General features: G+C 34.8%; 1 protein-coding gene across 1 annotated transcript in view; it reads right to left on the bottom strand.

Annotated features, from left to right (window-relative positions):
- The window catches only part of SLCO1B3 (solute carrier organic anion transporter family member 1B3), a 69,287-nt gene extending 51,537 nt beyond the window's left edge, over positions 1–17,750 (bottom strand). The window contains exons 1-2 of the mRNA XM_047066902.1: positions 17,669–17,750; positions 13,250–13,380 (exon numbers count right to left, since the gene is read on the bottom strand). Coding sequence (XP_046922858.1) covers positions 13,250–13,336 — 87 coding nt within the window. The 5' untranslated portion in view covers positions 13,337–13,380; positions 17,669–17,750. The remainder of the gene's footprint in view (positions 1–13,249; positions 13,381–17,668) is intronic.
- Positions 17,751–25,572: the final 7,822 nt, after the last annotated feature.

Raw genomic sequence — 25,572 nt, 5'->3', positions numbered from 1 at the left:
CCCCTGTTCATGCTCTGTCTCTCTCTGTCCCAAAAATAAATAAACGTGGAAAAAAAAAATTAAAAAAAAAATAAAATAAAAGGTGAACTTCAAAAAAAGTGTCATAAATTATGTCTTTAATATAATCATTTAAGTATAATGTTTTAATATGGACTAAAGTTTCAAAATGGCAGACTTTGACATAATTCCTTAATCATTTACTGGCACTTTCCTTTAAAAGGAATTAAGAGAAACCTCCTAGAAACTAAAGGCCTCTGCTCTGAAATCTTCGCAAGTTTATCTTCAACTTCACTTTTGTACTTTGGACTCGGTCTTGATCTTAGTTTCCCTGCTCAGCAATTACTCAACCTATTATATAATACACAGCGATTACATTTTTTTTGGCTGCATTCAATATAGTTGTATGACCCAGGCAGCCTTGGAAGTCAATGTCTTCCACCTCAATGCAGGGAATGGTAATTATTGACCATACCTCAGTAGTAAGTGCCCCCCACAGTAAAATCAGGGTCTCTCAAAAGTCCTGACCAACAGAGGAGCTAAGCAAAGGAGGTAAGCCTGACTAATCTCGGGTAATTTCTTCCGTGGATATCTCCCTCAAAATTCCTAGACCTGTTTCTCCTTAGAAGACTGAAAGAGCATTGTCAGAGGAATTTGGAAAAGTAAAGTGACATGTGTTTACTAGTGACTACTGTTCTTCACCCTAAGGTTTATCTCCCTTCCTTCTTCTTGAGCTGTTGGGGTTGACATCAGCAAGGGTCTGTTGTTTAGTCTCCCTGCTGTTGCATTATCAAAAAGAGGTAGTCACCAGGACCCTTGGGTGGCTCAGTTGGTTAAGCAATCGACTCTTGATTTTGGCTCAGGTCATCATCTCGCTGTTTGTAAGATCAAGCCCCATATTGGACTCTGTGCTGACAGCAAGGAGCCTGCTTGATATGCTCTCTCTCCCTCTCTCTTTGCCACCCCCCTTCTCTCTGCCCCTCCCCTGCTCATGCTGTCTCTCTCTCTCTCAAAATGAATACATGAACATTATAAAATTAAAAGAAAAAAATAATTTAAAAAGGGTAACCATCAAAACCAGAGACATATGACCTTAGGACAAAATAGTGAGAATGTAAGGAAGATAAAGCTCTTCAAAAGTAAGAAAAGAAAAAAAAATGCCTGGGATGTAGACATAAGTAGTAGATGTTTTTAGAAGATACGTCAAAGGAGTTTAAAGCAAGCATAATAAATACACAAAATGGATGAGGAAAAATATTAGCAAAATGAAGGCAAAATAAAATAACAAAAAGAATAAGTGGAAAAGATGATATATGGAAAGTATAATACTTTAAAATAATATTTGAGATAAAAATAAGGATGATTTGGAAAACCAAATTGAGGATCTCATTCATAAAGAACTTAACTAAGTAATAAATGCCTTAAAAGGGAAAAGGTATACAGAGGAGAGGAGGAATATTTAAAGAAACAATTTAACTTTACCAATATTCAGCAAAGATGAAAAACTTAGGTTGAAAGGGACAACAGAATATCCAAAAAGGGTGATAAGGAAGAACCCATGCATGTATATGAGAAAACTAGGCACAGTGGATTGAAATTTAAGAATATTAACAGTAAAGAAAAATTTGAGGTCTTCCAGGAGAGATAGCACATCGCTTTTAAATAGCAAGAGTGGGTATAAAAACAAATAAACAAATAAAAAAAACCCAAAACCACAAAACAGATGCAAAGAATAATATTTTTTTAAGTACTGAAATAAAAGAACCCTGAACCTAGAATTTTACATTTGTCCAAATGGCCAATCAACTATAAAGATATATGTTCTTAAGCATATAAGTTTTCAAAAAATTTGGCACATACAGACCCACATTGGAAACAGTATGGAAAGAGGTGCCTGGGTGGCTTGGTTAGTTAAGCATCAACTTCAACTCAGGTCATGATCTCAGAGTTCATGAGTTTGAGCCCCACATCAGGTTCTGTGCTGGCAGCTCAGAGCTTGAAGCCTGCTTCAGATTCTATGCCTCTCTCTCTCCCCCATTCACTCTGTCTCTCTTTCAAAAATAAATAAACATTATAAAAAAGAAAAAAGAAAAAAAATTTGGGAAGATTTCCTTAAATAAAAGGAGAACCAGAACCAGGAGATGATGCATGAATTTGTAAAATAAGGTGGATAAATTTACATGGTAAATTTTGTTATTGTATTTAGAAAAATAAGACCAAAAATAGGAAAGGAGGAAAATAGTTATGATATCTAAAAATTAAAATTTTAGATTTAAGATCCAAAGAATATCAGTATGATAGAGGATAAGGAGACACATCAAAGGATAGGGAACATGCCTTTGGGTTTGAATTGTTATGGAAAAAGATAATATATCAATTAAAAAGTATAAGAAAACATTAAAAGGAGCATATAAATTAGGATAAATTGGTATTAGCTAATATAAACATTCCAAATATATCAACACATACAATACATGTAAATGGACACAAATATTTTAGTTTTGCTTTTTAAAAACAATATCCAACTGTACCCTTTTTATAAAAGATGCCCCTAAATCATGAGGAAATTCTGATCATAGTAAAGAGAGAGAAGACACAGTTACTAAATAAAAACTCTCTTAGCCATAATAATATTAGCCAAAGTAGACTTAAAGAAACATTATCAGGGATAGAGGAGGTTTCTACATATTAATATAGGTATATATCTACTTAGAAGGTAAAACAGTTAAGGGGTGCCTGGCTGGCTCAGTCAGTTGAGCATCTGACTCTTGGTTTGAGCTCAGGTCATGATCCCAAGGTCATGGGATCAAGCCCCCTGTTGGGCTCCACGCTGAGCATAATACCTGCTTAAGATCCTCTCTCTCTCTCTCTTTCTGCCCCTCTCCCTTGCTTATGCTCTCTCTAAATAGAAGAAAGAATGAGGAGGAGGAGGAGAAGGAGGAGGAGGAGAAGAAGGAGAAGGAGGAGTGAGGAGGAGAAACAGTTAAAAAATAATGTACTTCATAGCTCCCAAACATATAAACAAAAATCAATAAGGGGGTACATCAGCAAGATAGTGAAGTAGATTTTCACAGAAAAATTCCCTTTGTGAGAAATCCAGAAACAAGTTGAACAGCTTCTGCACACATGGAGAATGTGAAACCAGATTCACAGAAGCTGCTTGGGAAATTTAGGATACCCTCTCACCAGAGTCCCTGCACTGACATAGCACCATATGATCAGGATGAGATCCCTAGCCCCGAGCATCTCCCAGGGGAGAAAGAAAGTTGACTTATACATTCAGCATTCCATTTTTTTCCAAGGGTTTTTTTTTTCTAGAGGACTGGCTTCTGTGTTACCAGTCTTAGAGCTCTGATAGATCCAGAATAGTCTAGCCACTGTGGGGGAGAACAGAGATAGCAGTAAGGACTGGTAGACACAATAGATCCTCTTCCCTGCTCAGCACAATGTAAGCATGTAAGAACAAATCCCCAGTTCTCAGCTTCTCAAAGGTAAAATTGGTAGAGGACCCGAGAAACTGGCTAAGCTTATTAGTGGGGGTCTTCTCTTTGTGAAGCCAGTATGTGAAGACTAGGAGATATGACTGCTTTGTCTAATATACAGTCAACACAGAGAATCAATGAAAATGAAGAATCCAGCAAAAATGTTCCAAACAAAGGAGCAAGATAAATCTCCAGAAACTGACCAAAATGAAATAGAGTTTGATCATTCACTGACAGTGAATGCAAATGACTCATGAAGATGCTCACTGAGGTCACGAAAACAATGTATGAGCAAAGTGAGAATTTCAACATTCTGGAGATAGAAACTATAATAAAATGTCAAACAGAAATCATAAAGCTGAAGAATACACTAACCAAACTAAAATATTCATGATAAGGATTCAGTATAAGACTAGATCAAGCAGAAGAAAGGATCAGCAAACTTGAAGATAGGTCTTTGGAAGCAATTCAGTCCAAATAATAAAAATAGAAAAGAATGAAAAGGAGCAAAGAAAGCTTAAGAGACTTAGAGGGCACCATCTAGCAGAACAATATACATATATGTATGAAAGTCTCAGAAGGAGAAGAGAGAGAAAAAAGACCAGAAAGCTTATTCAAAGAAATAATAACAAACTTCCCAAACTGGGGAAGGACACAACATCCAGATTTAGGAAGGCCAAAAAACACAAATAAGTTAATTTCAAAGAAATTCACACCAAGACACATGATAATCGAGTTGTCAAAAGTCAAAAATAAAGAGAGAATTTTTAAAGAATCAAGAGAAAAGCAACTTGTTACATACAAGGGAACCCCAAAAAGATGAATATCAGATTTTATGAGGACCTTGAAGGCCAGCGGGAATGGGACAAAATGCTTAAAGTGCAGAAAGAAAAAAAAAAACCCTGCCAACTAAGAATACTATACCTGGCAAAACTCTCCTTCAAAAGTGCAGGAGAGATAAAGACTTTCCCAGACAAAAACTGAAGGAGTTTATCAAGACTAGACCTCCCTTACAAGAAATGCTCAAGAGAATTCTTTTAGTTGAAACTAAATTATGCGAAGCAGCAACAGGATAGCATAAGAAAATATGAAACTGTAAGGTATGTACATTAACAAATACAGAACACCGTATTACTATAATTATTACTATAATAGTGGTGAATAAATTCACTGGTAATTCTAATATAGAAGTTAAGAGACAAAAATATTTTTAAATAACTGTAACTAAAATATTTAAAAGGTACACAATATAAATAGATGCAAAATGTGACAACAATAGCATAAAGTAGGTGAGGGAGTTAAAATGTTGAGTTTTTGTGTGCTATTAAACATAAGTTGTTATCAGTTTAACATAATGGTATAACTATAGATATTTTATGTAAACACCAATTTAACCACACACACACACACACACACACACACACACACACACAATTCCTATAGAATTTACACAAAAGAAAAAGAGAGGGGCACCTGGGTGGCTCAGTCAATTAAGTGTCCTACTCCCGATTTCAGCTCAGGTCACGATCTCACAGTTCTTGGGTTTGAGACCCATGTTGGGTTCTGCACTGCTAGTGTGGAAGATTCTCCCTCTTTCCCTTTCTCTTTGACCCTCCCCCACTTATGCATGCTCTCAAAACAAATGAACTTTTAAAAAAGAGAGAGAGAGAGGAATCAAAGCATATCAATTTTAAAAAATAACAAAACACAAGGAAAGACAAGACTGAAAAAAACAGATAAAAGAACTATAGGCATACCTCATTATATTGAGCTTTCACTTCATTGTGCTTTGCAGATGTTGTGCATTTTGCAAATGGAAGGTTTGTGGCAAGCAAGTTTATTAGCATCATTTTTCCATCAGCATTTTCTCACTTCATGTTTCTGTGTCACATTTGGATAATTCTTGCAATATTTCAAACTTTTTTTCATTATTACTATATTTAATAAGGTGATCTGTGATCAGTGACCTTTGATATTATTATTGTAACATTGTTTCAAGCCTGTTAACACAGCATCCATTCTGCAGCCCATGGATCAAGGAGTAATTTCTACTTTCAAGTCTTACTATTTACCAAATACATTTCATAAGGCTAGAGCTGCCATAGATAGTCATTCTTTTGATGGATCTAGGCAAAGTTAATTGAAAACCTCTGGAAAGGATTCACCATTCTGATGCCATTAGAAATACTCATGATTCATGGGAAGGAGTCAAAATATCAATATTAACAGGAGTATAGATAAAGTTGATTTCAACCATCTTGGATGACTTTGAGGGTTTAAGACTTCAGGAGAAAGTAATTGCAGATGTAGTAGAAATAGCAAGAGAACTGGACTTGGAAGTGGAGCCTGAAGGTTTGACTGAATTGTTGTAATCTCCTGATCAAACTTTAATGGAAGAGGAGTTGCTTCTTGTGGATAAACAAAGAAAGTTAGTTTCTTTAGATGGAATCTACTCCTGGTGAAGATGCTATGAAGATTGTTGAAATGACAATGAACAATTTAGAATATTACATCAACTTAGCTGATAAAGCAGGAACAGGGTTTGAGAGGATTAACTCCGATTCTGAAAGAAGTTCTACTGTGGGTGAAATGCTATCAAACATTTCATGCTACAGAGAAATTGCAAAAGGAAGAGTCAATCAATGTAGCAAACTTCGCTGTGTCTTATTTTAAGAAGTTGCCACAGCACGGGGCACCTGGGTGGCTCACTCAGTTAAGCATCTGACTCTTGATTTCAGCTCAGGTCATGATCCCACAGTTCGTGAGTTCGAACCCTACTGGGGCTGTCAGCACAGAGCCTGGTTGGGATTCTCTCTCCCCACCACCCCTCTTTCCCTGCCCCTCCCCCTGCTCATTCTCTCTCAGTCACTTTCTCTCTCTCTCTCTCCCAAAATAAATAAATGAGCATTTTTAAAAAAGGAATTGCCATAGCTGTCCCAACCTTTAGTAACTACCACCCTGATCTTTCAACAGCCATGAACTTTGGGGCAAGACCCTCCATAAGCAAAAAGATTATAAATTTCTGGTTAACATTTTTTAGCAATAAAGTATTTTTTTAGTTAAGATATGTACATTATTGTTGTGTTTTTTTGACATAACGCTATTGCACACTTAAACTACATTGTAGTATAAACCTAACTTGTGTGCACTAAGAAACCAAAAAAAAAACACTTGGCTCCCTTTACTGTGATTGTTGCTTTATTGGGGTGGTCTGGAACCAAAGCCTAAATATCTCTGACGTATACTTGTATAAGACTAACAGAAAACAATACTTTAACAATAGTAAATCATTTCTATCAATAATTACTTTAAATGTAAATGGATTAAACTCCCCAAACAAAAGACATAAAGTGGCTGAATGTATAAAAAAGAGAAACAAGACTCCACTCTGCCCTGTTTACAAGAAACTCACTTTAGATTTAAGGACACATATAGGCTGAAAGTGAAGTGATGGAAGAAGCGATTTCACGCAATTGGTAACCAAAGGAAAACAGGAATGGTTGCACTGATGTCAGGCAAAATAGAATTTAAATAAAAATGTCACAAGAAGCACAAAAAGACATTATATAATGATAAAGGTGTCAAATGACCAGGAAGATATAACTATTATATATATATATATATATATATATATATATATATATAATATTTATTTATATATATTATTATATATAATATCTATCTATATCTATAGATATAGATAGATATAGATATAGATGATATAGATGATATAGATATAGATATAGATATAGATATAGATATAGATATAGATATAGATATAGATATAGATATCTCCAACATCAGAATGCCTAAATATATAAAGCAAACATTGACAGAACAGAAATATATACAATACAGCAGGAAAATATATGGCAATACAGTAATAGTAGGAGCCTTTAATACCTCATTTTACATAATGGATAGAACACCTGGATAGAAGATCAGTAAAGAAATAGAGAACTTGAATGATACTATAAACCAAATGAACCTGAACAACATATATAGGACATTCTACCTAACAACAACAAAATATACATTTGTGTTAAGTGTACACATATCTTTTTCCAAGATATATCACATGTTAGGTCATAAAAATCCTTAACAAATTAAAGATTGAAAACATATAGAGTATCTTTTCCCCCCACAATAGAATAAAGCTAGAAATCGACAGCAGAAAGAAAATTGGAAAATTCACAAATATGTGAAATTAAACAACACGTTCTCAAATAAAAATGGGTCAAAGAAGAATTCAAACAAAAAATTGAAAATACCTCAAAACAAACAAAAACGAAAACACAGTGTACCAAAAATTATGGAATGCAGCAAAAGTAGTATTAAGAGATGTTCATAGTGATAAGCACCCAAGTTAAAAGGAGGAGGAAAGACCTCAAATAAACCATCTAACTTCACATATCAATGAGCTAGAAAAAGAACAAACTAAGACCAAAGTTAGCAGAAGGATGGAAATAACAAAAGGTAGAACAGAAATAATAAATAACATAAGAAAACAATAGGAAAAATCAGTAAGTTGGTTATTTTAAAAGAGTAAAAAATTGACAAACCCTTAGATTAAGAAAAAAAGCACACTCAAATAAATAAAATCAGAAATGATAAAAAAATACATTATAATTGATGCCATAGAAATAAAAAGGATCATTAGAAACTAATATGAAAAGATATACACCAACAAACTGGGTAACTTAAAGGATATGAATAAATTACTAGAAACATACAATGTACCAAAGCTAAATATATAAATATATTAAATATATAAGTATATTAAACATATATAATATACAAACAGTGCATATATATATACACACACACACACATATATAAATATAAATAAATTAGTACATACACAAACTATATATTTTTTTTCACAAGTTTTGGAGATTAGGACCTAGACATGTTTCTTTGAGGGCTGTTATTCTGCCTATCTATGAATATATTATGTAACATGGAAAGGAGGTATTAAGGTTGCAAATGTAATTAAACTTGTTAATCAGATGACCTTAAAGAGATTATCCTAAATTATCCTGGTTAACCCAATGGGATCACAAGGGTCTTTTAAATGTGGAAGAGAGAAGCCTAACAGTCAGTGTTCATGTGATGCAGTGTGAGAATTACTTGACTGACCATGAGCTTTCCATATGAAAGAGAGCCTAGCCACAAACTTTGGGCAGCCTCTAGAAGTTGGAAAAGGCAAGGAAGTGGCTTTTCCCCCTAGAGACTCCAGAAACGAACACAGCCTTGCTAACACCTTGATTTTAGTACATTGTGACTCATTTCAGACTTCTGAACGTCAGGACTTTAAGATTATGAGAGAACTCTAACACATTTATTTTTTTGAGCCATTAAGGACATATGTATGCACACACACATATACATATGTGTGTTTGTGTGTCAGTGTCAGGTGGTGATAATGCTTTGAAAAAAATAAATCTTATCAAAGTGTTATGAATAACTAAGGGTATTTTATACAGGGTGGTCAAGGATGAGGTAATGAAATGTGAATAAAATGAAGGAGCAAGGTATCTGGAAATAGAACGTTCAGATGGGAAAACAAGTGCAAACTTCTCCAAGTCAGAAGTTTGCTCAGCATTTTTGATAAATAGCAAAAAGGCTAATAAGGCTAAAGGCTAATGTGAAAAGTGGAAACACAGGATATGAATACCACTGATGATTACATAAGGGATGGTTATTCTGGTTATTTTTGGAGGGTGAGTAGGAATGAAGGCAAAGAGGGGGGACCTTTACTTTTGTCCTATTATATATGGGTTTTGATGATGATGCATTACTATTTCTTGTCTTGAAATTTTATTGTAACATAAAAGTATAAGAAATCTGAAACACAGAAATATCAAGTGTAAAGATGAAGAATATATATATTCTTGTATATTTCCTCCAATTTCCCAAAAATTGAGGAAAAGGGGGATGAAAGAATCAAATTATGTTGTTTTTATTTTTAAAAACCTATTATCTATTTGCACTTTTATACATCTCTGAGTTTGTATATACATGCCAATAATAACATGTGTAAATGTGTGTGCCATGCACATAAACAAGTGTAAGAATCCTATGGTTGCCTGATACTGAAAATAGTTGGTCTGAAGGTGAATATTTGAAAATATAAAATGAGGAAGATGATTAAATAGCCTACTTATAAATCCCTACCTACCAGAACATCATAAGGGGTCTAATATTATGGAAAGCTATAGTTACTTCAGAAATGTGGAATAGAATTGGGAGCATGGGATTTGGAATCAGACTGCCTAAGTTCAGACCGTGGCTCCACCACTTACCAGCTTTGGGACTGAGAAGTATTCATTTGCCCTCTCTGTATCTAAGTTTTTTCATCTGTAAAAGAGAGATAATAGCATCTGGCTGATGGAATTTTGGTAAGGAATAAACCTACTAAAAGAAATATAACACTAGAACAGGGTCTGGCATATAATATGTGCTCAATAAATGTTAACTTCTATTGTTATTATTGCTCTCTGGTCTAGATTATTAGACTGCAATTAATATACATTATACACACAAACTTTCTAACTTCTAGCTCCTCTCCAAATATGCTCCAAGGGACTGTTCTAGCAATTTTAATTGTTTCAGCCAGATTGTTGTCACTTTACTATGCATATGCAAATGAAATTACTGTAACCCTTAATGTTAAAAAGAAGCAGAGAGATTGTTTTTTTTTTTTTTTCCATTGGATATTCTTTCCTGCTTTGTCAAAGATTAGTTGGCCATACTTTTCTGGGTCTAATTCTGAAGTCTCTATTCTATTCCATTGGTCTATGTGTCTGTTTTTGTGCCAATACCATGCTCTCTTGATGATGACAGCTTTGTAGAAGAGGCTAAAGTCTGGGATTGTGATGCCTCCTGCTTTGGTCTTCTTCTTCAAAATTACTTTGGCTATTTGGGGTCTTTTGTGGTTCCATACAAATTTTAGGATTGCTTGTTCTAGTTTCGAGAAGAATGCTGGTGCAATATTGATTGGGATTGCATTGCATGTATAGATAGCTTTGGGTAGTATTGACATTTTAACAATATTTATTCTTCCAATCCATGAGCATAGAATGTTTTTCCATTTCTTTATATCTTCTTCAATTTCCTTCATAAGCTTTCTATAGTTTTCAACATACTTTAACAAATGGTGCTGGGAGAACTGGACAGCAACATGCGGAAGAATGAAACTAGACCACTTTCTTACACCATTCACAAAAATAAACTCAAAATGGATAAAAGACCTGAATGTGACAGGAAACCATCAAAACCCTAGAGGAGAAAGCAGGAAAAAAACCTCTCTGACCTCAGCCGCAGCAATTTCTTACTTGACACATTCCCAAAGGCAAGGGAATTAAAAGCAAAAATGAACTATTGGGACCTCATCAAGATAAAAAGCTTCTGCATTGCAAAGGAAATAATCAACAAAACTAAAAGGCAACCAATGGAATGGGAAAAGATTTTGCAAATGACATATCGGACAAAGGGCTAGTATCCAAAATCTATAAAGAGCTCACCAAACTCCACACCCAAAAAACAAATAATCTAGTGAAGAAATGGGCAGAAAACATGAATAGACACTTCTCTAAAAAAGACATCCAGATGGCCAACAGGCACATGAAAAGGTGCTCAACATAGCTTCTCATCAGGGAAATACAAATCAAAACCACACTCAGATACCACTTCACACCAGTCAGAGTGGCTAAAATGAACAAATCGGGAGACTATAGATGGTGGAGAGGATGTGGAGAAATGGGAACTCTCTTGCACTGTTTGTGGGAATGCAAACTGGTGCAGCCGCCCTGGAAAACAGTGTGGAGGTTCCTCAAAAAATTAAAAATAGATCTACCCTATGACCCAGCAATAGCACTGCTAGGAATTTACCCAAGGGATACAGGAGTGCTGATGCATAGGGGCACTTGTACCCCAATGTTTATGGCAGCACTTTCAACAATAGCCAAATTACAGAAAGAGCCTAAATGTCCATCAACTGATGAATGGATAAAGAAATTGTGGTTATATACACAATGGAGTACTATGTGGCAATGAGAAAGAATGAAATATGGCCTTTTGTAGCAATGTGGATAGAACTGGAGAGTGTTATGCTCAGTGAAATAAGACATACAAAGAAAGACAGATACCATATGCCTTCACTCTTATGTGGATACTGAGAAACTTAACAGAAGATCATCGGGGAGGGGAAAAACAAACAAAAAAAAGGTTAGAGAAGGGGGAGCCAAACCATAAGACACTCTTAAATACTGAGAATAAACTGAGTGTTGATGGGGGGTGGGAGGGAGAGTAGGGTGGGTGATGGGTATTGAGGAGGGCACCTGTTGGGATGAGCACTGGTGGTGTATGGAAACCAATTTGACAATAAATTTCATATTAAAAAATAAAAATAAAAATAAATAAAAAGAAGCAGAAACAGCCCAGCACACCATATTACCCTTAGACTTACATTTACCACTACCTTTTACCTGTGACTGCTGTTCAAATATTTCATCAGAACAGACTTTATCAGTAATATCTGAAAACAAACAAAACATGTTCTCTGGACAAAGTTAAAAGGGGCCTTACATAACATTATTGCAATTGAGTCTGACTTCTGTAGTCCTTATTCAGCAATTAAGACTACATCTGTGAGTAAAAAAAAAACAAAAAAACAAAAAACAAAAAAAATTCAAAATATTGATAAAAGGCAGCCATGATTATTATTATATATATTTTTTTATTTCTTCAAAACTTCTCTACAGGAGTTTAAAGGCTTTGACGTGGGTTTAAAAGTTTTTGATTTACAAGCTAGATGAATTTAGGCAAACTTCTCAATTTTCCTCAATCTTTGTTTCTTCAACACTGTGCTCAGGGAGTACTTTATTCTATGAAAATCCCAATACAGTCTACCGTTTAATGTCTCATAGTTTTAAGACAAAATCAAAACACAAGATTATTATTTTCAGTAACTTGCATGTGAAAAAATTAAATGGCTGTCCTAAGTTAGTAGTTAGTAACTAGGTGTTTGGACGTCTTTCGATTATTACTACAAATCTTTTTTCCACCATACTCTGTTATTTAAATTATTAGAATGAAAAATGCCTTTCTCTAAAAGAAAAAAAAATTATTAGGTCAAGACCGCAAAGTGATTCACAAGACTAAATAATCCATTGCTTATAAGTCAATTCTAAGAATATATTTATATATTATTCATTATATAGTGACTTATTTTAATGACATCTATAAATATCTTTTGGTCCATCAAGTACCAAAGAGAAGATTTCTAAATCAAAAGACTTATAGGGGCGCCTGGGTGGCGCAGTCGGTTAAGCGTCCGACTTCAGCCAGGTCACGATCTCGCAGTCCGTGAGTTCGAGCCCCGCGTCAGGCTCCGGGCTGATGGCTCAGAGCCTGGAGCCTGTTTCCGATTCTGTGTCTCCCTCTCTCTCTGCCCCTCCCCCGTTCATGCTCTGTCTCTCTTTGTCCCAAAAATAAATAAACATTGAAAAAAAAATTTACAAAAGACTTCTAAATTTTTAACATTAACAAACTCTTAGCCAGTGGTAGTATCACTAAGAAATTCCTTTTTTCAGATTTAAAGACTCATTTAAATCATGATATAGATCATTCTATTAATATTTTAGTGTATGCTTTCATTAAAAATGCTAATTTGAAATGAAATATTCTTTTTAAAAACTGGCTGTGGTTTTTTTAAAAAAAATTCCCCCTTCACTTGTTTTAATTTGGAAACATGAAATTCTTTCTACCCTGAATCCATTGCAGCATCTAGTTTCCCTTTTCTCTGAAGGTGTTGTCTCTGCTGTCTTTTCCAAATGTTGATTTGGGTCCATCATTGAGTGTTTTCAATTGTAGTTGATGCTTGGTTTGAAACGACCACCTATTCAGGGAGAAAAAGGATAATTTATTTCACTTCGACAATATATAATTCAGAAATATGCTGTAAGGCTGACATTAATCAATAGATAAACCCACTAATACTCATTCGGGGTCTTCAATGTCCAGAGCACTAGGCAAATGCTAGACACCAAAGGAAGGGGGAAACACATGCACACACAGAGTCCTAATTTCCAGGGATTATAATTTGATTGGGAAGATAAATTTCTGAAAATAATTTGAAACAACAAATGAATAGTATAGATCATACACTAGATGAGATAAAAAATTTAAAGTACTGAAAGAAAAATTTAAATGTTTCACATATCTCCATTATAAAATTTAGGTAGGCAAATATATATTTAATTCATCTTTATAGTTTTACAAAGGGTCAAACCGTGCCTTGTACATAGTAGACAGTCAAAATGGGTAGACAGAAAAATAATGTAAGGAATTGTAATTAGAGTGACCTAAGAATGTTTCATGGAAGAAATACCTCAGGAACCAGGTATGAAATGCAGGTCGAGTTTGGACTTGTTAAAGAGTACCTCTCAGAGAGACTCTGGCCATGCTTGACCTTACCACTATCACAACCCTACTTTATTTTTATTTTGTTCATTTACTTTTGAAGATAAAATGTATGCAGTTGCATGTATGTAAAATATATGTATTTGAAAGTACGAAACATCAAAAAGACGTATATTAAAGAATCTTTCTGTAGCCCTTGTCTACCCAACATCCAGTCTCTTATTCTGAGGACTAATTTAACCAGTTCTCAGTGAATATTATCCAGAAATGTGATCTGCATTTTTAATTAAATACATAATAGCTTCCTTTTTTAACACAGATGGTGGCATACCGTTAACACTGCTCTCTACCTTTTTATGCTACTTTATATTAATAAATGACTTTTTTCAGTTTCTTTATGGTTGTAGTTATCCTATTGTCCATAATATATCTAGTTACATGTTGATAAACATTCAGTGTCTAAATATTTCATACTAGAAATTTTTTTTTTTAAATTTTAACGTTGATTAATTTGTGAGACAGTGAGAGATAGAGCATGAACGGGGGAGGGTCAGAGAGAGAGAGACACACACAGAATCTGAAACAGGCTCCAGGCTCTGAGCTGTCAGCACAGAGCCCCTCGCGGGGCTCGAACTCACAGACCGCGAGATCATGACCTGAGCTGAAGTCGGACGCTTAACCGACTGAGCCACCCAGGCGCCCTTAGAAAATTTTTTTAATATGTCATTTTATTTATGTGTAAGATAAATTCTTATGAATTTTGAGGTCAAAATGCAAGATAAATTATAATTTTGTAAATTGTTAAACCTCTATTTTAATTTCAATTTTTTGAGTTTTTATTTAAATTCCAGTCAGCACAGTGTAATAATTAGTTTCAGGTGTAATACATAGTGATTTAATAATTCCATACAATACCCATTGCTCATCATAAGTATACTTCTTAATCCCCATCACCTATTTAACCCATTTTCCCCCCGCCCATCTCCCCTCTGGTAACCATCAGTTTGTTCTCTATAGTTAAAAAATCTGTTTCTGGGTTTCTCTCTCTATCTCTCTTTGCTCATTTGCTTTGTTTCTTAAATTCTCCATATAAGTAAAATCATATGGTATGTATCTTTCTCTGATTGACTTATTTTATTAAGCCTCTACTTTAAAGACTAGTAAAATGAGTCAACTTGTTCCTTAGATTTGCTCTTTTATATGGAACAGTGAGTTCTTTGCTGAGGTTTAGAAAATGTATTCTTGTTTATACATATCTGCATAATACATACTTATGTATCTAAGATATTTATATATAGAAACACACATAAGCATAGATATATGATAATTAATAGGGCTATAATTATACAATATATTTAAAATATGTCATATGTGCAGTTGATTCTTATTATTTGCCATACTTGTATTCTATAAAGTTGATGCAAACAGCAAGACCTGAACATTGTTCCTAATAGAGGGTTAGATGTCCGTGTATCTCTGGCCACATCATTTTCATCAACCAATCAATTTATAACCTTGTTTCATGTGTGCTTCTGTTTAAAGATATCTTATTTAATGTATATTGTTGATCCATTAATTTTTTTTTTGAATATAGGTGGATTTTAATAATCTGATTTTTTTTATATATATGAAATTTATTGACAAATTGGTTTCCATACAACACCCAGTGCTCATCCCAAAAGGTGCCCTCCTCAATACCCATCACCCACCCTCCCCTCCCTCCCACCCCCCATCAACCCTCAGTTTGTTCTCAGTTTTTAACAGTCTCTTATGCTTTGGCTCTCTCCCATTAATTTTAAGTTTGTGGCCAATAGCACTGTCTTGCTCATGCCTGAGGGATGCCTATGTAACTCATATACTCTTTCCATCATGTGCATCACGTCCTTCTTGCACTTAGGAACACTGGCCCACACTTCAGCACTATACTTGGGAGCTGTTTAAACAGCAAAATCATCAAAAAAATGCACAAAAGTGAAAAATTATGGCTCTAAATAAACTGTGAAAAGAACACTTGTTTAGAACATGAGAGCTAAAAAAAGAAGGCAGAGCCACATTTGTCTGACCTCAGCTGGGACCGTGTGTTTTGGATAACTCAGATTTTTTGCCACTCTGGACAAGTTTATGGATGACCATAAAGAACATTAGTATTGATTTTGGGGTTACAAATAAATTTTAGTGAGAAGGCAAGTTCACAAATGCTGAATCCATGAATAATGAGGATCAACTATGTATTTTATTAATTTATTCAATCAGGACTTATTGAGTCCTTATATTATAAAGACAATGAATATATATAATGCCAATTTAATAGATAATGTATAACTGTAGAAGTGATAAATACCTGAAGATATTATCATGTGTATGTAAACATATGCATCAATGCAAAAACCCACGTCTATGTACATCTAAGTAAATCCTAGTTATTCCACTTTTTTTGCATGTGCTCCAAACATGCCTATACCTTTTCAGTTACTAAGTGGAGAAGAATGAGGAAGAAATCAGTAGTTAGGGACCCCAAAGTCATAACCAGCCCTTTGATAAATTTCCTGTTATATTTTTCATGAATACCTTTTTCTGTATCTTTCCCCAGAATTTAAATGGTTAGGAAGTCATTTTTTCCACTTAAATCTATTCCTGAAAATCTCTTTGAATGATTTATGAGGTGTATATACACCCTATAGCTTTAGTTCTGTTTGTTGTGCTTTGTTTTTTGGCTACTGAACAAGTATTCTTTTTCTTTTTTCTTTTTTCTTGTTCTTTAATTTTTTTTTTTAGAGAGAGCGAGTGAGCAGGGGAGGGGAAGAGAGGCAGAGAGAATCTCAGGCAGGCTCCCCAATGACCCTGAGATCCTGACCTGAGCCAAAATCAAGTGCTGGACACTTAACCAACTGAGTCACCCAGGAGCCCTGTGAACAAGTATTCTTTATTGCAGTCTAGCCCTGTTTATTGCATTTGATTAAATTATGATTTCTTATTTTATTTCTATCATATCCATCTTCAGAGTCTTTCAGAGGTCCCCTGTATCATACAGAATAAAATTCACACTTCTTATTTGAGATTCTTTACAAACTAAACCCAGCCCTTGTTTTTAGTCTCATTTCCCAACACATCCATTAGCACCTACAGCCATATGGAACCAAGTGTCCCTAGAACGCTCTGCCCTATGTTTCTTCTTAACCTGTAATGTTCTTCCTCATCTTTTCATTGTAATTCTGCCCCAAATCACTCTTGTTAGATATTTTCCCAGTTACTCCCAATTGAAAAAAACCTTTCTCACACTGCTGCTTATAACTTGTAACACAGTCATTACTTTTCCCTGTTATTTCTACAACTTTCTCAGATAGATTACAATTCCATACCTCTCTCCTAGATACCAAGAAAAAATAGCAAAAAAGTGGGAAATGTAGGACTTCCCCCCCTCATGTCTGAGAAAGACTGAATTGTAATAGGTAACCTCAAAGTAATAACGGAGTTGGAGTATCAATTTAGGTTTGACTCTTACCACCACACTTTTTACTTCATCATGGCATTTTAAACCTGATTGGAGAATTTAACTTACTTTTCTCTGGACACTTTTTTTTTCCCCCCTCAGGGCCCCAAACAACTGACATTTAAATACACTTTGGGGACACAATATGTTTCTAAGACAGAACCACAGGCATTCAGACACAGCACTGCCATTCTTTCTTCAACAGAACAGCCCAGTTCTGCCTCATTTTGATTGGGCTGGAGTGGAGGGCAGAATCTCATTAGCCTCTCCTTACCTGTGTCAAGCTTTTACTGTTAGATCATAAAAAAGCAGTGCAAGCCAGGTGACCCAGTCTCTACTGTATACCTATGGAACTGAGGAGGAAAAAAAGAGAAAACAAATTTATTAACTTTTTAGACCTTTTAGGAAGGATTTTCTTCATTTTCTACCTCACTTTTGCAGTCACAATGGTCTATTAAGAATAGCCACCTTCCTGAATTGGAGAAGGGAACTAATATTTATTGAATTCTTAGTTTATGCCAGGAACCATGCTGGGAAAAATTTTTTTCTCATTTGATCAGAGACAAAATTATCTAGAAAACTTCTTTCTTTGTCCTCACCTTGAGTCAAATGAGTTGAAACAGGAACGTAGAGGTGGGTAAGTGACTTTGAGACATGTCCCATTTTTTTTATGTTTGCCAACTAACTCTCCACCCTATATTATCCAGTTAATATGGGATAAAAAAAAGTAGGGAATACATCTAATTATTCCATATAGTCAGTGAAAATAAATGCCTTGTAGTATATTTTGAGAAGGTAAACAGAGATCCGTTTTTTTTAACTTGAAGTTTCACTTATCTAGAAAGTAATGGTAACAGTGTTTCAAAATTTATTTTTAAATTATGAATGTCTTATTTTCTACATTTTAACTTTCAGAGCATAGAAACCTGAGGCTCATCTATCTCCAGAAGTCATATTTAATAAATTTTATAGGCTGAAATATAAGTGTGCTGAAGACAAAGCATAAAACATGTAATATTTATCATGTTCATCGAAACATTTTTTCCCTTGAAATCTGTGGCAGTTTCTCCCATAGAAGAAACACTGAAATTAGAGGTTCTCAAAGGTTCTTACCTGGACTTAGATCCTACACCAGTAGCAAGGAGTCCATCCCTTTATCTGTTGTTAAAATCTCTCTTTAAATAGTGAGTTGGCTTTTTTTTTTTTATCAGTTCAGTGATCATTAACCATATTATTAGGTCATTGTCCTAAGTAAACAGAAGAAAATTAATTATTCTAAGAGCCTGCTCCAGACTTCTACATTTTAAAAGTTATATATTTTGTCATCTCAGTCTATTAATTACCAATGTTGTGGTTGGACCCATTCGGGTGGTTTTTATTATGATTTCAAGATGCCTCTCAGCAATAAACCATCAGGGAACTTTGGAAAAATACAGGTTTATTTCTTATAGGACTGGGGATTTACACAACACACATGGGAGCAAACAGCAAGGTCATAGGTAGAGGGAGAGAGCGCAAAGCCTGGGGTTCTGCTTTTATTCAAGATGCTCCTCAGCAATAAGCATCAGGGAACTTTGAAAAACTACAGGTTTATTTCTTATAGGATCTGGGATTTACACAGCACACGTGGAGGCAAACAGCAAGGTCATAGGTAGAGAGAGAGAGTGCAATGCCTGGGGTTCTGCTTTTATTGGGGGTGAAGGTTGAGGCCTAGGGTTTTACCAAATCACTCTTATTGGTGAATTTAAAACATAAGAGTGAAAATGTAAAGCTCAGGAAAAGTAAAAGAAAAGTGACCCCAAATGGTCAGTTTTTGAAATCAACCAAGATCTCTAAAACAAAGATGCCTCAAAGGTGGAGGATGGGGGATGGCTCTTTATCTGTTCTGTGGCTGGCAGCTGTTTATTTGAGATAGCCCTCTTTGACGTGTCTGCCTCTTTGAAATGGATGCTTTGGCAATCAGAGCTTAACCTAGGCACTTGTGTTACAGAAAAGGAAAAAAAAATGTCAGATTTTACACTACATTACATTAATTTCTCAGAATTTATAAATTATTTTTATGTAAAAGTTTAATTATTAAACTTCATTTCTGAGAATAACTTATATTTGCTTGAGTTGGTTGCATAATAGTTTTTCTTTAAAAATACAAACATAGATTGTCTAAGATATTTAGAACTAGAAAAGAATTCAAGGCAGTTTTTTAAATGTGTCTACTGGTTCCTTTAGCATTTAAGATAAAACATACTTTTTTGCTTGATACTTTGGTACAGTTCTAATACAGGGTCAATGAATACTGCATACACACACACACACACACACACACACACACACACATAGCTATTACTTAGAGAACACCATATATATGTGTATATATATATGTATATATGTGTATATATGTATATATATGTGTATATATACGTATATATGTATATATATGCTTGTATGTATACGTGCACACACACACATGCATATATAGCAATGTGAGACTGCATATATGAAAACATTACCCCTTAATCACTTCTATAAGACAATTACTGGAATAGCTGCGGCAATATGTATTTAAATTCTGTATCTCAGTTATTTGATACATTAGCTCTGTCCATGTTTATTTTTAGAAGCATTGGAATCACAGGAGGAACCAGAGATTGTGGAGGGATAGAAGAGTTGGGAGACCCCCAATTTTCCAAGTAAGGGGAACTGAGAAATGTAGAACTGGGACAAAGAAAATTAAGATCTGGTTTTCCAGATAGCCCTCTGCTGAGTCAGAAGCTATAGTAGTCCAGGCCCACCCCTCCACCCAACAATCTCCCCACAGGAAATTTTGATTCCATTTATGAAAGTTTTTTTTTTAAATAAGCACTTCATTTAATATTTATGTATCTCTAGATTTTGAGAACCACTAGAGCAGACCTAGAGAATACTTTCAGGACATTATGGACTTCCCTATTATTCAGAGTGGAAATAAGTTTAGGGGCTTCTACGGTAGTTGATTTTCTCTTCAAATTTCCATTCTACCAAAGTGGAATGAAGGTAAAATAGTACAAATTAAGAACCATCCTAATCCCTAAACTAAGGCCTTCTGGTGAAATCCTGGAGTGTTTTCATAGGTCAAAGAGCATCTTCCGTGCTCTTCCTTCCATATGACTGTTTAATCACTAATTAGACCGTGCTTGTGCAACTTGTGGAGAAGTAAGGTGGTCAGAGGAAAGATGTTACAATAGTTCCTTTAAGATCCATATAATGCTAACATCCATGGGTCAGGAGAATTGTATAATTTTATAAAAATATTCTAGTGATATTTGTTTCAGAGATTATCATTACAGTTCTGATGGCATATCATAGTCCTTGAAATCTGATAAACTTCAATGCCAATTTGTCTCTGCTACTTGCTAGCAGTATGAGCTTAAGGTTATTTAAAATTTCTAAGCATCAATATCCTCATCTGTAAAATACAATACTTGGAGTAAGGATTAAATAATGTGTATAAAGCGCTTTACACAGTACTTGACATTATAGTTCAATATCTACTTTCTAATAGGATTCATTGTATGATGTTTGTATATTATAAATATTTACAGCAATTAATTCACATCAAATTAGTAAAAATAACATCTCTAAGACATGTGCCTAGCAGTTTCTTCTGGCAATTTTTATTGCTCGAGTTCTCAGGCATGCTTTGAGAGAAAGGCTTCAAGCTCAAAGCAAACATGCTGCCACCTGTCTACCCCACTTCCCTTGGCAATGGTCATGAGGCAGCTCCAGGAGGTGTATACTCCTGGAAAGAACCCAACATTTCTGTATGTCCTGATGCTAAAGGCCTTGTGTCATTATGATTACTCTTACTGTGACCATCACCTTTGTTATTATAGGTACCACCATAAGAAGGAAGGTATTTCCTGATCAGTATCATCACCTCCTCTCTAATCCCCATATGGCTCTGCCAAGCCTGAACTAAGACCCTTTTCTTGAGTCTTTTGGAACTCATGGTTAATCAAACATAGAATTCCCTTTACCTTCAGTCTCTTCTCTGAATTTCTTGCTGTTGTTCATCTCTTGCTCTAACTTAAACCTGGCACTTTCCTGAAGACTGCCTCTCCCGCTGCTGTAATCAGTGGGAGCTGCACTATTCTCCATATTGCTCCATACCAGATGGGCTGGTTTTCAGTTTGCTCTACTTTGCTACTTCCCTTCTGTGTTCATTCCCTCTTCTCTCTGAAGGCATAGTTTTGAATTTCATATCAAAAGACACTATCACTTATCCTTCTTATTGTTGGAATCATCTACTAATCCTTCAGTCACTTCCACTTATTCTGTGACAGTTTAAGCTCCTGGTTCAAAGTCAATCTCTCAGAATGTTACTGTTATCATAATTATTGGTGATTTCAATGATCATGGAGATAATCCTTTTAATTTTCTGGCTTCTTGGTTTTTAACCTTTCCTTCTCCAATGATCTTGCTTTTCTATCTACTCCAATGGATATATCCTAGACCTTGTTACACAAAAAAACTGGAACTTCCCCCATAATATCATTTCCAAGGATTGGTTTACCACTGTCTATCTTTCCAGCATATACTGTGTTATACCTCAGATGCAACAACACTTTCACTAATCAGGATCTATAAACCACTGATTGATTCTACCAGAGATTGCATTGTTCTTGGTTTCATGTCCTCATTTTCCTGCATTTCTGGGTTAGATTCAATGGTCATGGTAATAACTTTTTTCCATATCTCTTCAAGTCATTATTGACCTTTGCATCATCTTAATTGCTTAACTACAACCTTGATTAACCCCAACTCTCAGACTACTCTGTCAATTCATCCATGCTACTGAATGAGGTTGAAGAAAAACCCTCAACATGTTGACTTTAAGTTTATGATTAAGAAACTCAAATGAGCCTTTGTGTAGGTATCATGCTGCATTTTCCTAATTTGTGTCACCTTGTTTTTGACTCTTTTTAAACTTCATTTATCTCCTCAAAACTCTAAAACATCCTTTCCTATCTTTACCTTCAGCTGGTGACTATTTCAGTGACAAAAAATGAAGAACAAAACTCAAAACCTCCTTCCAATACATCTATCTACCTATAGCATCAGTGCCACATATTTTGCCTTGAGGAACTGTCCATGCTGCAGCCAAGATCATTCTCCATTTGTGCACCAGATTGTCTCCTCTCCTTGTGTTCCAAAGGATATCAATTTTCCTGCTCTAAAGAAATGTTCCCATCAGCATATAAGCATCCTGTCACTCTCCCATCTTCATAAATCCCTCTTTTGATTCTGTACCTTTTACAGGTATTGCACTATTTTTGTACTGTTAAAAAGTCTTCTCAAAAGACTTATCTATAATATCAATTTCTATTCCTTTTCTCACATTCTTTCCTGAGTACACTCAATCAAGTTTATACCCCTAATTCTACTCAAACTACTCTTCCCTAAGTCATAAGTTACCTAAATGCTATAACGTGATGGTCTTTATCTGACTTGAACTATTAGCCATCTTTCAGAGCTGACTATTCCCTTCTCCAGGAAACAGTTTTCAGGATACTATCCTTTGTGGTTTTCCTCTTAACTCATTGGCTTCCATTTCCACTTCATGTGGAAATATTCTACATATCTTTGGCCTCTTAATGGGAATGTGTCAGGATTCAATTCCCACTTATTCCATGACAGTCTTACAAGTCACTCGCAATTATTCCATGACAGCCTCAGAATTCAACCATTATATTTTGGTGATCTCATCTATTCTCATATCTTTAATATTCTCTATATGTTGAGAATTCTAAAATTTTTACCTCTGGTAAAGACTTCATTCCTGAGATTTTTCCTCAAGACTTTATGGTAGATTTTTCCATTGCCTGCTCACCATCTCCCTTTACATAGATAATAGGCTTCTGATACTAAAAAATTTTAAAGCTGTTCCTCTCATCTTCCTTTCCCAAACCACTCTTATAATATTCCCCATCTCAGTCAATTGTAGTTCTATCCTTTTAGTTGTGTGTACACATGCGCACATGTACACACACATGCACACACACTATTGGAATAATTCTTGACTCTTCTTTTACTCAAAACATACGTTCTAATTTCAAAATATACCCAGAATCTGACTTTTTCTCACCACCACCACGGCTGTCATTCTGGTCCTGAATTATTGCGACATTCTCCAATTTGTGTTTCAGCTTATCTCCTTAAATTCACCAACTGCACTCTCCCATGTAAATGGGAGCCAGAATTCCATCATGTCAAAACAGGTCATATCATGACACTGATCTGCTCAAATCCTCCAATGGCTTCCTACCATTCAGCATAAAGTCCAAAGAATGGCCTTAAGACTTTTAAGATATAGACCCCATATTCAGAGTATTTGTATTTGCTGTTCTTCCAATCTATTCTTCTCTAGATATCTGCATAGCTCACTCCATCACCATCTTTTATCACCCACACAAATGATCCCTTTTATCTTACTTTCATTCAACATCATTATTGTGAAATTCAATCATATTGTTGTGTATATCAGTTCATTCCTTTCTATGCTGATTAGCTCACATTATACAAATTATTTCAATTTCTTTATCTACTCAACTGTTTATAGAAATATGAGTTGTTTCCAGTTGGCTATTACAATTAAGTGTTATCAATATTTGTTTATAAGCCTTTGTGTGGGCATATGCTTTCATTCTCTTGAAAAATGCCTACTGCTGGAATGCTTGGGTCATATGAGAGTTGTGTACTTAAGTTTTAGGAAATTTCTAACATAGTTGTATTATTTTACATTCTCAATAGCAATGTATAAGAGTTTTGTTCCTCTCCCTCCTAATAGTTGGTATGAATAGTCTTTAAATTTTATTCCTTCCAATAGATATGTAGTAGTATGTAATTCTGATTTCAAATTTGCATTTACCTAATGACTAATGATGTTGAGCATCTTGTCATGTGCTTATTTGCTATCCTTCTCTCTTTCTTTCTGTCTTTTGGTAAAATGTCTGCTCAATTTTTTTTACTCAGCATTTACTGGGATGTTTGTCCTCTTATTAATAAGTTGTAAGAGTTATTTAGATTTCTACAAACAAGATCTTTGTTGGGTATACGTTTACAAATGTTTTCAAGTCAGAACCTTAAAATTTTGATGAAGTCTAATTTAATTTTTTTATGTTTATTTATTTCTGACAGAGAAAGCGAGAGAGAGCTAGTAAGAGCAGGGGAGGGACAGAGAGAAAGGGAGACACAGAATCCAGGCTCCAGGCTCTGAGCTGTCAGCACAGAGTCCAATTCAGGGCTCAAACCCATGAACCCTGAGATCATGACCTGAGCCAAAGTCAGACGCTTAACCATCTGAGCCACCCAGGTGTCCCTGATGAGTTCTAATTTATCAATTTTTCTTTACCTTTTGTGCTTTTTTGTGTTCTGAGAAATCTTTGCCAAAATCAAGGTCAATAAATTTTTCTTGTTTTGTTCTAGAGCTGTTAGCTATTATGTTGAAGTCTATACTCCATTTTGAGTTGTTCTTGGTATAAGACATGAGGCAAGGTTCAAGACTTACTATTTTGCATATCATTACCCAATTTATTTAGCATCATTTGTTTAAAACATTATTTCCCTATGAACTTGATTGGAATCTTTGTAAAATATCAGTTAAATATAGATGTGTGGGCCTATTTCTAGACTGTTTATTCTTTCATTGATCAACATGTCTATCTTTATGTCAATACCATACTATCTTCATTGTTATAGCTTCATAACAAGTCTTGAAATCAGATAATATAAGTCTTCCTACTTTGTTCTTCTTTTTCAAGAATGTTATGACTATTCTAGGTCCTTGACATTCCCATAAACATTTTTTAATACACTTGTTAACTTCTGAATAAAACTCTGGTGGAATTTTGGTAGAAAATGCAGTGACTCTACAGATCAATTTTGGAATAATTGGCATCTTGGTAATATTAAGTCATATAATCCATAAACATGGTGTATCTCCCCTTTGCTTAAGTTTTCTTTAATTTTTCATAGCACAGTTTTGTATTTTTCAGTGACAATTCTTTCATATATTTTCTCAAGTTTGTTAAGCATTATTATTTTTATACTATTATAAATTATATTATTTTAATTTCAATTTCTGATTGTTTAATGCTAGTGTATAAAAACTTACATATGTATTTTGAACTTATGTCCTGCAAT

The sequence above is a fragment of the Lynx rufus genome, unplaced genomic scaffold (assembly GCF_022079265.1).
Source record: "Lynx rufus isolate CCGP_SWC_20201006 ecotype Redwood Valley unplaced genomic scaffold, mLynRuf1.p SCAF_7, whole genome shotgun sequence".
Lineage (NCBI taxonomy): Eukaryota > Metazoa > Chordata > Mammalia > Carnivora > Felidae > Lynx > Lynx rufus.
Note: the sequence above shows the minus strand (reverse complement) of the source record. Positions and strands in the feature narration are given on the sequence as shown.